General features: G+C 36.0%; 1 protein-coding gene across 1 annotated transcript; it reads left to right on the forward strand.

The window, feature by feature from the left end:
• Positions 1-2,421: 2,421 nt before the first annotated feature.
• LOC125681049 (protocadherin-9-like) lies at positions 2,422-5,961 on the forward strand. Its single transcript, XM_048920947.2, has 3 exons — positions 2,422-5,109; positions 5,208-5,301; positions 5,632-5,961. The coding sequence occupies exons 1-3, from the start codon at positions 2,422-2,424 to the stop codon at positions 5,706-5,708; spliced, it is 2,859 nt and encodes a 952-aa protein (XP_048776904.2). The 3' UTR covers positions 5,709-5,961.
• The last annotated feature ends 9,307 nt before the right edge of the window (positions 5,962-15,268 follow it).

Raw genomic sequence — 15,268 nt, forward strand, 5'->3', positions numbered from 1 at the left:
CGAGTATATGTATCAAATGATTTTATAATGGAAGTTCAGCCTCGATTTCTATATCATGTGTAGTAACTAATAATAATGCGAAGCAATTCAATTTATCATTTTACATATGTAAACAAGATGCAATTGTAATACTAGGGTAGCATGGAAAATACAGGGAAATATCATTCCCACAGTATAGCCAGACATTGAATTACTTGTACTTAGTTTGGTAAATGGATTTTTTTTTTAGATGCCTTGTAAGAATTCGTATTTGCCAATCGCAAGTATAAGTTCTTCCAAGATCGAGATTTTTTTTAAAAATATTTGTATAGGCCTATATGATTTTAATAACAAGAGCCTTGCGATCGTTTTAATCTTGAAAAAATCTGCCTTTAGAAGACTATTATTTGTTGATATCTTTGATGTGAATAAAATTAGATAATCATAAGTACTAATATTAGATGATATAATACATATATTACCTAATAACTCCTGAGCAATACAAAATACATTCATGATTTATTGGATATATCGATTAAAAACTCTGCATGTATACCTTAAGCACTTTTTTAAAAACACAATAAAACTGTTCCTCGTGATTAGATTTAAAAAGTATATAAATATATATCATTAATTTATGAAGATGGCTCTGCTTTAGCTATTGAAAACCAACAGCACGTAAAAGGAGAAGTAAATCTAAGTTAATCCTTGCTGGCCATAAACTGGTCAACATCCAATTTCAAGATGCTGGGCAAGCCCTCTAGTTCATCAAATTCAAGAGAACAATATTAGATGGGGATTATACGGATTTTCCAGACCATAAATCAAAGATGTGCAGTCCCCTCAGGTAAGGCGTCCTTAATCCTGGGAAAATTGCTGCACTGAACACCAAAATATTGCTTCAAAAGGCGAACACGTGTGATTAAACCTTGCAGGCATCGCGGGCTCCCACTTGACGCCTCCCACGTGTAGAACTTCGCGAATTTTGATGACCATTAAAGAGTATTAAATATTAAAAATTCAGTTTCTTAATTTTCTATACTGACAAGCCAACTAATTGGTCAATTTGCGGGTAGGTATATAAAGATATTTTCAGCTGAGAAAGTTTAGAATCAATCATTCACGGACAGAATACAGTATATTTTCGTTTTTGGAATTACTAACCATTTTGACAGGTGCATACCAGTACATTAGTCATTCGGATGATCTATATTGAAGGTGAGATACTTTGAAGTGTAACTGAGTTAAAGTCATAAAAATGTAGTACTGTCATCCATTTATTTATGGAACGACTTGTCCTAAAACACCTCCAAACATTTTTAGTCACTAATAGCCATTAAATTTCGTAACATTATGGCCGTAAAATTCTATTTGTTTGATTTGAAACATATAATGGCTCGTGGACATAATATAGAATATAAAAAAACATATAAAAATATTTTACAAAGTGTCGGTGAGAGTTTATTGGTAGGGGGAATTTTATCATTTTAGATAACTTTGTGTAATGTTTTTATTGTGACTAAAGCCGCCAGTGTGAGATAGGTTATATTAAAGGGTAGATCAAACTGATTTATTCATTATCTATTTCGGAATTCATGGATATTCACGTAAAATAATGGGTAAGATACTCTCGATTTCTTGATATCAAACTTCACATTACATAAATGTATATAGTTGTGTGTTACGTATAAATAAACTTGAATAGTTTATCTTTTTTATTATTGTAACTTGTAAATCAAAATATTAGAAACAAACTCGATGCATTTTTTCTTCTTTTTATCTCAAATTACTTTGGATATGTGAAGTAAAACAATTTAATTCATAATAAATCTATCAATTTATCATAATCCAACGTACTGTTTTGAAATATTGTTATCTATTATTTTGATGTTGATGCATGTCTATTCCTGATCACAAATTAGTAATTTATGAAATACGCTATACTATTCCGACTTTTGTCGGAAGTTACAAAGGTGGACAAGACGTTTTCTATTCTCGCTGTTACTTCCGACACCTGCCCCACAATAAGTGTAGAACTTTATCAAAAACAAAGCTATGGCGTAACGCCCGAGTACAAATAAACATCGGATTTTCACGCGTTCGTTTACATAATTGTTGACAACTCCCTACACCCATCACAATTAAAAAAGTTCAAGTGATTTAAGCCTAAGGGTTTTGTTAAGTAATTAAATAAATTTACGCGTGTAGTGTGTAATGTATTTGATCACTACAGTGGTTGTTCTGCACTGAGGGTGTCAAAGCGATTCTCACGAGAAAGACAAAAAATACTCTTTGTGTTTTAAACGTTGATCAGATTTTATCAATTAGGTAAATAACTAAAGGGAAAGGAAATCTTACAAGATAGGCCTTTCCTTGACATCTGTCTGATTAGAAAGGTTGTAAGTTTTTTATTCTACATTTATTGCAGAATTCACGGTGAAGATGTTGAGTATTGTTTTCCTGATCTCCTGTGTGTATGTAGTGCAAGGGACTAAAACCACACTTCATGTTACCGAGGAGTCCGATATAAACACCTTTATTGGACACGCCGGAAATGGAATCATGCAGTCCTTACCAGAAGAGGTTCAAGCGGACCTTGTGTACAGTATGATCGGGTCCGGGGAACATGCAAACCTAGTTAAACTAAACAAGGAAAGCGGAAATCTCTACACAACGGAACTTATTGATCGGGAGTCTACATGCGGAAAGCGGGAAAAATGCTTCATCAACCTCAAGGTGGCGCTGTATTCAGCAAAAGCGAGTCATTTCGAAATTGTGGATGTGGAAATTCTAATTGATGACATTAACGACCATGTTCCAAGATTTCCTACGAACAGCATCAGTATCGATGTTCCCGAGTCTACCCTCGTGGGAACTGTTATCACAACCGTTACAGCAACAGACAGGGACTCCACAGAAAAATTCTGCAATGTGACTTACAATTTACATGCTATAGATGTGTTCGGTCTTCATGTAACCAAGAACAAAGAAGGTTCACGAGTGGCTTCTCTTATTCTACTTGAATCCTTGGATCGTGAAACTAAAGACTCATACAACGTACGAATCACGGCTTCGGACGGAGAACAAACATCGGATTCCAGCGATATTCTTATCGACGTCACAGTCACAGACATCAATGATAACAGTCCACAGTTCCAACGATCTAGCTACAACGTTACAGTTCTGGAAAATGCCACAATAGGAACAACTGTACTGACTATACGAGCGTCTGATGCCGATCTCAGGGACAATGGACGCGTGTCCTACAAAATTTTAGGAGAAATGCCATTCTTTAGATTGTTTTTCATGATTGATGAATATACCGGTGATGTTCTAGTGGACGGGGATCTAAGTAGAGTAAGCGGAGAGACTTTTCAACTAGAAGTTGTAGGTGAAGACCAAGGACATCCGCCGCTTGCTTCTGTCGTAAACCTCACTGTATCAGTGTTAGATGTCGTGAACAACGCTCCGGTGATTGACGTGAATATCTTGTCCCATGGAGGTGCGCAAACGAACAATAATCTCACTGCACTGGTGCCAGAGTCCTCGGAATCGGGTAGTGTTGTAGCTTTCATGAGCGTCATAGACAGAGATATGGGTCTAAATGGAAATGTTTCCTGTTCCGTCTCAGGTACAGAGTTTGAACTTCAAGATGTCCCCTCTTCCGGACATATAATTGTTTCCCGGATATCGCTGGACAGAGAGACTACAGAACGTCATGATATAACGGTATTGTGCACCGATGCCGGGACTCCCCCGCTTTCATCTACGGTCAGCATCGCAGTACTGGTTCAAGACATTAACGACAATGCGCCAATATTCAGCAAGAAATCTTACTTCACATCAATCGTTGAAAACAATGAACCTGGAAAACATGTAGTAACAGTATCTGCTTCCGATAAAGACGTGGGCCAAAACGCTCGAGTAAAATATTTTATTCAAGGTGAACATGAACATCAAGCATTTACAATAGATTTCGAGTCAGGAATTTTAAAGGCAAGAACGAGATTGGACCGTGAAGTGGTCAGTGAGTATGAACTGACAGTGGTTGGGGTGGATTCCGGATTGCCTCCACTTACTGGTACAACAACAGTGTTCGTTTCAATCCTTGACACTAATGACAACGTGCCGTCCTTCAAGGTTCCAAGGTTCCAGTTTTTTGTCTTAGAAAACATGCCAGCTGGTTTGAAGATTGGACAACTCAGCGCAACAGACAAAGACATTGGCATCAACGGTAACTTGTTGTTTTCTGTCACAGATGGATACAAAAATACGATTCCTTTTATCGTTTTCCAAGACGGCACAATAAAAACAAGCGAAACTCTGGATAGGGAGGATAAGGATAGGTACATTTTCAATGTTAAAGCGTATGATTCGGGATCTCCTTCATTTGTTTCAACAGCAGAAGTCACAGTTTACATCGCTGATGACAATGATAACGCACCGATTATCAACTATCCTGCCAAAGAAAATGAAACGGTTATCGTGTTTTCTGAGAAAACGATCGGGTCTACAGTGGCTGTCATTCAAGCAAGCGATGCAGACGAATCGGGACCTAACAGTGACCTTGAATTCACTATAACATCGGGAAATGAAAGAGGGGTCTTTGCCATGGATAAAACATTCGGTACTCTAATCATAAAGAAAGAAACAGAAACACAAGAAGATGAGAGCTACTTGCTGCACATTCAAGTCCGTGACAAAGGATATCACACGAAAAGCGCGGACACCAAGTTAAAAGTCATTCTGAAATATGTAAACACACAGGATGAATCGGACATGGTGCCACGAAACGCAATGGTTACAACTTCTTTAGTGGCAATCACGGTGGTGGCTGCAGTCGCAATAACAACTATCTTATGCATCTTCAGGAGAAACGCCCATAAAAAGAGAAAAGAAAAACAAAATCGAGCACAAGTCTACAAACAGTCCCAGCAAGTGATCCCCATAGAGGCGTTCACCTACAAACCCGCTGATCCTAATCAGGTCGGTCTCCACGCGACTGAGAAAAAAGCACCAGAAAGCGTTAATATGACGTCATCAACAACAGATCAAGAGGACCTCGACAACATGGAATTGTACAACTCAACTGGAACTTCCATGTTTACCAATTCTCTCATCGAGTGCAAAGTAAGTGAATGAGAAAACCAATTCATTTGATAGATATTTGAAAATGACGTTTGTATGGTAGTCGTGATATGACATGAATTTATGTCGTTTTTAAACAGAGGATGATGACTGACGAAAGTAGCGATGACTCGGACTGTAGAATAAACCGTGACCGTGGAAAAGGCGGAAGCTACCTGGACATTTATAAACTGAGTAAGTCAAGAAAATTAATCACCTTGAAATAAATGATCCAGGGCTCGTATTCACAAAATATCTTACGACTATGCTGAAAAAAATAATTCTGTCTGATAATCAAATATCGATCATAAGGTCATAAGTACAGTGTATGTATTCAAGTTTTATAAACCATGGGTGTACTTTATATATTAATCAAGAAAGTCTACAAGAAATGAAAAATAAGAAAATTACAGTGTTTGTAAATTTTTATCTTAGTCATAATATATTTTGTTTTTTAAGTTTTCCTAAGTTTTCCTCTTTAATCTGATATTTTTTAGAATTCTTAAATATTTCATACTTTTCCAGATAGAATGAAAACTCTGGGATATTTTGGACCAAAACGGCCCCCACTGGAGAAAATGGATGTCATGGATATAGTATGAAAATTCCAGGAACTTTTCTTGTTAAAAAGTTAATCCTGCCACTGAGATAACTGCCTCTCCGATTTTCTGGTCCGAACAAAAATAGACAATGCCCGTGACCAGACACGCGCGAGTTGGCCCTGGAAATACCCGGATGGAACTCGTCTACAAAAGTCGGGAACTAATAGTGCTACTAGAGTAGTCTGACTAATCCAAGAACGTTACTAACCACTGTTGATGTATTGATAAGGTTTAATGAAATTATTTATAATGATATTCATCAAAATAGTAAAAGATTTCATTCACAAAGATTGTGTTGCTGGTTGTCAATTTGGAATAGTTTACTTTGTATCGCTGTCGAAAAAAGAAGTGCAATATTTGCATCGTACAAGATGTACGTTGTATGTGGTGAAGACAAGGTCTAGGAAGCTTTAAAAGACGTCTCTGTCTGCATGAACTGATCATTTTTTTTTTTAAACATGTACGTTAAGAGTATAGCGATATAAGGCCTCAACCGTGCTCAAAAGCTGAGGGCTGAGGAGTTAACTTCCTTACACACACACACACACACACACACACACACACACACACACACACACACACAACGAAATCCAGAGCTCTATTGTTCACATTTCGTTATAATTTATCCAGAAAATAATTTAAAAACAAGATATATAAAAGTATATTTTGAAAAAATCAAATGCTGTAATATTTTTGGCAACTCACCATAGGTATTAGGCTAAACAAACTTATTTTATCATCACTACTTTGAAATATATACAACAGTAGCGGATTTAATAGGGGGAGAAGCACATGTGCCTGAAGACAGGAAACAACACCCCCTCTCTCCGTTTGTGGTTCGGTACATACATTGTAAGTTAAGATATGAAAATATTATTTCTGATAATATGTAGGCCTAATATTACATGCACATATATTGAATGAATATTTAACAGAAATGAAATCTGAATATTTAATTTGGTTGCTTTAAAAAAGATATCTGCCCTGTCGATAAACACAATTTCAAATATTTTGTCGTGACCCACAACATACATATCAGTGGCGTAGCTTCCATTGAGGCAACCGAGGCAGCTGCCTCGGTAAAAAAAAAAAAAACACCTTTTACGTTGTTAAAATGTCGATAGCTTCTGGGGGGCTGCGCCCCCCAGACCCCCTGCCTCGGTAATATTCGAACCCAAGCTACGCCTATGCATATCTTCTTTTAAAAAATTTCGCTATAGGCCTATATATCTACATATTTATTGTTTTCAAGGAAGATTTGAAAACTTTCGCTATCAATAAGCTGTCATCATTAGCCTAATCATTGGGCCTTTACCTTTTTTGAATAGAATCCAAATGTAATACGTCATATTGAAAGTGATAGCGTCACTGTTTTGGATGCTAGTTTTTTAAATTGTGGGCATTGGACAGTGATCGAGTCATTTCAAAAAAGGTAACATTTTTTAAATATTGTATGCAGATGCCAAGCAATGGTAAATTTTAATCAAAGAAAGGGTGTTCATAGCATTTTAGTGAGTGATGGGGGTCAGCATACATGGCTCGGATTGAAATAGGTTTTGTTGGATGTCGAGGAAATATTGAAAGTGATCAAAATGGCGATGGTTCAGTTGTACAAAGGCTAGTAAACTTAACGAACAGTTAACTTGCCATTAACTTTAACATTGATATAGCGTTAACTTGAAATTAACTGTCAGTTAAACGTAACTAACTTTTGTGCATTGGTGGCCTAGCAGAATGTAAGATATTGTGGCAATGCATTTTATTATTGTAACAAGACATCGGACTAGTATTCTGAAATCTATACAGTTTACATGTATTGTAGTTATGTGTTTCTAATCTGTACAGTGCATTTGATCTCTGGTGAAATGTTTGATTAAGGTTACTCTACCCTCATGTGACTTATCAAAATTAATACATCTATTTCTGTTTGAGGTTAATTTGATCAATAACCAAATGAAATATATAGCCTATAGGCCGTATGTTGCCAACCCTATAAAGATGTCAGACATACAAAAACAAAAGTTTATATCAACATCAGAAAATCGCACATTTTCAGTAAACACTTTAACAGCGTGATGAAAATACATAAAAACTGGTTAAGTTTCAAAAGGCAAATTAATTGTTGATATCAAGGAAATCATTAGAAATACCTGCATAGGAGTTATTGCCCTTGACATAATTTTCGCACTAGGCTAGAGGTAATAGATTATTTATAGAAAATATAAACCTTTTCAGTATCAAAGTGTTTACCAGATTTTTTATTATAACCAGGGAATAAAATTCCTCTAAAAGGTATATTTCTATTATGCACAAATTTTAATGAAATAAAAGATTTTGCGAAACCCGTTCCTGACATCACATGACGATGGAGCTAAGTGTTGTCCGCTCAATATTTTGAGAACTCTTTTATTGACAGATATGAAAGTCAAGATCCAAACTTACTTCATTCCAATGTTCTAGCCCAATTTCAAACCCTCTGTAAAAAGTCATGAAAATGTTTGCAACAGTCAACTGGCCGAACCCCAATAGACCTAGCGTAGCTTAGAACTGATAAAATAATGCCCTAATTTCCAGGAAACAGGACGATTTCTCAAGATACTTTAACACATTGTCAAACATATATTTCTACATGTGCATGAAGGTACGAACAAAACTTTGTTTCCAGGGGGAAAATCCCTATAGGCCTATTTTTCAATTATTTCATGCAAAAATCTTTCATTTTTCCTCTCTGAATCTTCCCTTTAGGCCAATTTCTTCTTAATTTTGATGAAATAATCACCACTGAGTTTAGATATATCAAAAAGTTGCAATCTTCATTTTTTTTTTAAATTCCTGTATTAGTGTAAACAATGAAATATTACAGTCAGAAAACATTTATTCACAAATCATGATGTAGAAATTATGATTCAAACATATAAAAAATGAAATACTCTTGTACTCACTTTTGAATTAAAGTACGTGTTGAAATTTCCATATCCATGATATCGATTGTAGAGTTTTATTCCGAGTAATTAGATAATCATATTGTGAATATTTCTGAGATCAGCGCTTTTTATTTCAACAAATGGAAAGAAATGTATGAGGCATAGAGGGGATATTTTCTTTGAAAACCTTTTGGCCAAGAAGTATATACATGTATATAGAGATGTTACAGCTAATAGTATAGTGTGTTCTTAATGGCGAATGCAGGGTACACAGGTAAACCATGTACATATAAAATCTGTCGGAGTTGGAATCGATGGCATCAGAAAGAAGAAATAAAAACATTGATTACTGACTGAAATCTTCCAGGCTTCTGAACACAAGAGTTACCTTTCTTTGAACCTTATTACACCCGCAATTTCTACAGAACGTTCGGGTATTGTGTTGTTATTCTGGTCCGTCCGTCTGTCACTTTCTTTTTCCTCAAACTTCTGTTTTATCTTAAGCAGTACTTAACCAATTAATTCACTGTATTCAAATATAATAAGTGAAAACCTGCGATTTATCATTTTATCAATTGACGCATATATGAAAAATCACTTTGACGTCTATGTACAGTCGCATTCATGAATAGTCCGGCATAGTGTTAATGGGCTTATCCTGTGTAGGATTATAATCATACTATTCACACTGAGATCATCTCCGTGATTTCTTTATACAGCATTCCTTCAGCAAAATAAATATTAGTGACGCAGGCGACCTAATACAGTTTTTCTAGATCTTTTACTCAGTGTTCACTATATTTAGCGCGGAAAATAAAGCGCTGACATCGTTTTATGAATGAAATGAAGTCCTAGTCCTACTTTAAGTCACCAAATATTTCTTTTATTTGATCACTTGATATATTACATGTATATCTGCAGTCCGTCGTGCAACGTGCATTAACAATAGAACATTTTTAACTTCTTGATAACTAAAATCCCAATTCTTTTCAAAAAGTGGTATGAAGTATCTTTGGGACAAGGGGGACATAAATTGTAAATTTTAGGACCTTAGGGGTCGGACAAAAACTGCTAAAAATTGACCAATTTTCAAAAATCTTCTGCACATCTGTAAGAAAAACTAAAATGCATAATCATATAAAGTCATGATCCACAGGATAGAGGTTCTGACTCCAGGGCTGACTAACTTGGTATTTAGTTCATGTGTAAAACATTCGAATAACATCTTCTTTATGCTATTGATATACTAAATTGAAACTAAATAGGGAGAGGGCTAAAATAGGCTTTGCTTTCCTATCCCATACACTTATTTATGTATAAAATATTGTTTAAATAAATATACTAAATTGATATTTTTAGGCCATCTGAGTCTCTCAGGTGGCTTATTGTCGTTGGTCTACGTGTCGTCCGTTAACAATTTTACATTAAATTTTTATCTTCTTCCTTAAAACTGCAAGGCCAAAGTTACAATTTTTCGATGTGTCCTCATCAACCCTGTAGAACTGCCTCCCGCTGGATTCATTAGCCGTTTCTAAAAATAAACTTAAAACATATATGAAGCCCTCTTCTAAGATTGTGAAATTCATGGTCCCTGGGTCAGGGGTTCAGACTCTAGGGCGGGGCCAATATGACCATATAGTGAACATTACATGTATTAAATCTTAGAAAATCCTCTTTGCTCCCATATATATAATTGAGAAAAACTAATTGCATGATTATGGTGTCCATGAAGGTCTCTACTGAAATTGTAAAATGCATGGTTCCTGGGTCAGTGGTCCAGGCCCTTGGACAGGGCCAATATGGACACATCATGAAAATGTAATTGAAAAAATTATTTTTCTTCTTCTCTACTTTCATAGTCATTGGAGATAAACTAAATGCATGGTTATCAATCACTGGTTATGGTGTCTGTAAAGCTCTCTTCTTAAAATTGTAAAATACACAGTCCATGGGTCAGAGGTTGAGGCTTTCAGGGGGGGGGGGGGTTGAACTTGAGGGGTGGGGAATGTCAAAATGATTTATATGCGTCAAACTTCCATTTTCCCCTCTTCTGTAATTAAATAAGAATTATATGCATAAGTTTAAAGATCATATGAGACTCCCTGTATGAGCTATGAATAGGCTATAATACTCAGGTGACCGTTAAGGCCCGTGAGCCCCTCGTTAAGAATAGAGCAGGTAGCGCTGTACCAAACATGTAACTTATTATTCAAAGCAGAAACGGGTGTACCAAAATTGTGAATTTCGCAACCCCAGAGTTCTGACTCTAGGACAGGCCCAAGATAGAGAATATAGTGTAATATAGCATATTGCACAGTATAAAAGGTTGTTTATCAGTATGGGCATTTTCGGGGGGGGGGGGGGGATTTGTTTATTTAATATTAGAATGTAGTTTAGATATGCAGAAGAGGAAAGTTATTATTAATTTCATAGCTCTTGGGGCTTGCACAGGGGCTCGCTACCGTTAAAAAATGTAAACAATACTACAAATATGTATTTTAACATTATAATGGTATAGTATTGTTTACAATGTTTTACCGGGAGCAAGCCCCTGTGGGGCTGGTGATACTTTTATGTAACTAACACTTAGGTGATCGATTAGGCGGGCCTTTTGTTTACAGTATGTTGTTTTTGCGTCCCACTAAATTCCAGGAATTTTCACCAACTCTAGGTCTAGGTGTAGTGCCAAAAATTTTGACCTATGGTGCATATTGCATCGTTGCTCATTGCTCATCGTTGCAACATCTATCGTGAAACTGGGCCTTTTAACTGTTTACTGAATAATACTGCATTGGTCAACAGCTTGAAGAATCTTATCATAGGATTGTGAAATAAGTGTGTGTGTACAATTATTTCGATGTAAGTGTAAATTTCTAGTACTACAACTCTGAAGTTTCTTTGTGTTTTAGTTTATGTCAGCCCCCCCCTTTTTTTTATTTTGGTAAAATGTCTGCAGAATGCATTCTATACTGCTGCTGATTCAGTGTGATACACAGTCGACAGAAACTGGAGCGAAAATGTCGATTTCCGTGAAGGCCGAGTGTGGTTGTTGGCTCAGCCTGACTGCACCGTGACCTCTGACGGAGGTGTGAGGGGGCCGCGATTCTATCGAAATGGAAGAGCGGTTTTTTATTGTGGAAAAAAAATTGTTTCTTGAATTTTGGACGTAGATGTATAATATGCACATTACTCATACCGTTGGCGCATTCACCTGCTCTCAGTCATACATTATAGTACATTAGGTGTTCTTACATGTAAAATCATGAGCTCTGATCGAGCGAATTTAAGGAAAAAATTTTTTTCCGTGTCGTGCACTATTTTCTTCCATGAGTTATTTTTGGTTTATAATTATCGAATTATGATTGTGTACAAAAATTCATTGTTTTGTGAAGAAACTGCCAGTAATAAAATACATATACATATCAATGTGTTATGAACTCATAGTGAAACATGATTGTCCTTATACTTCAATGGTTTAGAACACATACAACGGTTGGGTATTAAATCTGTGGGTGTGTTCTTTCATCAATAATGTACAGAATGGAGTGAGGTGATACAGAGTGTTTATATTTTGCTTTACAAGTTAATGTGAACCATCTTCACGGTGGACTTCCCTAGCAACCATTCTTGGATCCGTCTTCAATGCCACCAGAAGTTTGGTTTTTTGTTGTTGTTGTTTTTGGTGGGTTTTTTTAATTCAATATTGTTCGATGGATTGATTGATTGATTATTGTTTAACGTCCCTCTCGAATATATTTCACTCATATGGAGACGTCACCATTGCCGGTGAAGGGCTGCAAAATTTAGGCCTATGTTTGGCGCTTATGGCCTTTGAGCAGGGAGGGATCTTTATCGTGCTACACCTGCTGTGACACAGAACTTCGGTTTTTGCGGTCTCATCCGAAGGACCGTCCCATTTAGTCGCATTTTACGACAAGCAAAGACTATTGAGGACCAATTCTAACCCGGACCCCCACGGGACTTGTTCGGTGGAACAATTTTAGTATCATTCTCTATAGAATTCTTAGTCTAGAGGGTGACCACCATAAGTTCTTGGATCACGCAAAAAAATGGAATACAAGACCTATTAGAAGGCATTGGGTGACGGATCTTGCAATTCTTTTTGTATGATTATCTCCAAGCAAAAAAAAAAGGGGGGGGACCAGGGTCCGCCCTTGTTTCATTATGTAGGATAGTGGACCCCAGTTTTCCAATTTTGATCCCAGAGATTTTACGCAAGTTTTATTATATTATGCAGTCCTAAATCCGAACCCAGTAAGTTGCCCCCCCCCCCTCATCATTTGCATCCCGTAGTATTTTATCATGATCGTTTTAGTGGCAGATCCAGAGGGGGGTCCAGGGGTTGGACTCCCCCCCCCCCCCCTCCTCTCTCTCTTTCGTTAGAAAATTTTGCTTAGAAAAGGTAAAAATAATGCATTTTTAAAGGTGGACCCCCTCCCCCTTTTTAAAAAATTCTTGGTAGACCCCCCCCCCCCCCTTTCAAAAATTCCTGGATTCGCCCCTGCATTTTTGAAACGTCATTAAAGGTTCTATTTCTTATTTCAATATCAAGGGGGAAACATTGTAGGCCTTCAACGCGACAATCCTTTATGATATCCTGGATCCACCTCTGTGATTGGGTAGAGGAAAATTTTGAAGGTTGCATCCGACGTCAATACCTACATTTATTACATACTTTCAATTTCATCTCTTCTTTTTTCTTTAAAAGTTTGCAGGCATATATCACACGATATATGCCCGGAAACATTACGTCACAATCAATTTTCTACGCCGTTAATTTTCAAATTTTTCGTGTTTTTCATCTTTTACTCAGTTAAACCGATAAAGTTATTGTTAAAAATAAAATTATTGTTAGTTTCTAAATGAAATTGAAAGTATATAATAAAAAGGTTATAGACTTTGTATGGGAAATATGACGACCTCGTTTTTTGTCGCGAACGGACCTCTCAAGCTCGGTCCGTCTACGCGCCAATAAACTCGGTCGTCATATTTTCCCATACAAAGTCTATAACCTATAAGTATGGCCTTTACGGAATCTGGTATTTACACCAAAAGTTGTGCTTCCAAAGTGTGTAGAATTGTGTAATTGTAATTGTATATTGGCTTTAAGCAGCATAATGAATATTAGATTATAAAATGTAAACAAAAAAGCTGTAAACAATATAAAAAGTGGAGTGAATATAAGAGGATGGACATACATGAAGAGAGTTATAAGTAAGTCTAAATAACATATATTAGATGATAGTTTGGCTAGATCGTAAGAGTGAATTCCTTTTTAAAAATTTACTCCCATTACAGATTTGTTTCTTTTTTTTCTTTTTTTTTTTCTTTTCTAATTGACATCAGTTGTACCAGTTTAAATATAGAAGCATGTAGGGCTGGGACGATTCAGGGTTACCTCGATTCGGTTCGGTTTCGATTCAGAACAGCACGGTTCGGTTATTTTCGATTCGGTTCATGTTAGGTCCAATTTATCTAATGACACCACAAAAATTAACAATTTTAATGAGTAGCATATTTGATTTCATTTTATTCAGGTTATATAACTATATGTCGTCATTTGTAAGCATCATATCTATTCATAATGATATTTTATAACTTTGATAGAAAAAAGAAAACACTGACAGTCTATCAAATTTTGTTATATTAATGTGCTGCATAAGTTTTGGTTTGCACAGATTTATAGTGAATCTAAAATGTATATGATATTGTTTTCATTGGTATGCAAACATTCAACAATTTTATCAATTGAGAGTCTTTGAAAATCTCTCCTTTATTGATTTATACTTCTCTCATATGTGTCATTACCTACGATGTTGATTTCACTCCACCACTGACAGAAAATGCTATATGTCATGTAAAGATAAACTGCAATAATCTTACAGACCATATTCTGTTGGTATCTGATTGGTGAAAATTCTAACTCTCAACACAGTAGTGATTTAAGTCTCTGTTGCATAAAAAACCACGTTTTCAACATCACTCGGACGCCATATTTGTTGTTTTAGTGTAAGTAAAATCTAAACCGAACCGAACCGAAATCCGGAATTTGTAATCGGTGCATCGAATCGAATGTTATGAATCGCAGTGCACCGAAATTTTCAGTGCACCGCACAGCCCTACCAATAATACTTTTTTACAAGCATAATTGATGCGTTTGTACAATGGACATATTAAGATAAAATATATTACAAAATTCACACAATCAATCTTGTCTTGCTGTGCCATTATATCTACGTTGTTCTATTCTAAGCTGGTGAGCGGACAATATAAATTTTGTTAAAAGACTAATATAATTTTCCGGAATAGATTTTGTCAGATAAAACTGAATGCTAACATTATCAATAAGGTGTTTATTCAAAATTTATCACGTGACTGAATGAAGTAAGTTGAATTCTGTTTCAGACATTCCACAAACAAAACTTATCAACATAGTGGTTAAACCATACATCACTAAATCCTTACGACAATAATAATCGCTTAAACTTGACACTGTCAATTGCAGGTCTTATGATTGCAAATTAACATGTCATCATATACCTTGTTCAGCGATGATACATGGGGATTTTGTAAATTTACCATTAAAATTTAAAGTAAGACCAAAGTAATTAAAGC

Source organism: Ostrea edulis, chromosome 2, assembly GCF_947568905.1.
Source record: "Ostrea edulis chromosome 2, xbOstEdul1.1, whole genome shotgun sequence".
Lineage (NCBI taxonomy): Eukaryota > Metazoa > Mollusca > Bivalvia > Ostreida > Ostreidae > Ostrea > Ostrea edulis.

What these genes read in the sequence shown, in the direction of transcription:
- LOC125681049 (XM_048920947.2), top strand. Translation starts at nt 2,422, where the DNA reads ATGTTGAGTATTGTTTTCCTGATCTCCTGTGTGTATGTAGTGCAAGGG. An exon ending in ATTCTCTCATCGAGTGCAAA is followed by an intron (nt 5,110 to 5,207) that starts GTAAGTGAATGA and finishes GTTTTTAAACAG; the next exon opens with AGGATGATGACTGACGAAAG. An exon ending in CCTGGACATTTATAAACTGA is followed by an intron (nt 5,302 to 5,631) that starts GTAAGTCAAGAA and finishes ATACTTTTCCAG; the next exon opens with ATAGAATGAAAACTCTGGGA.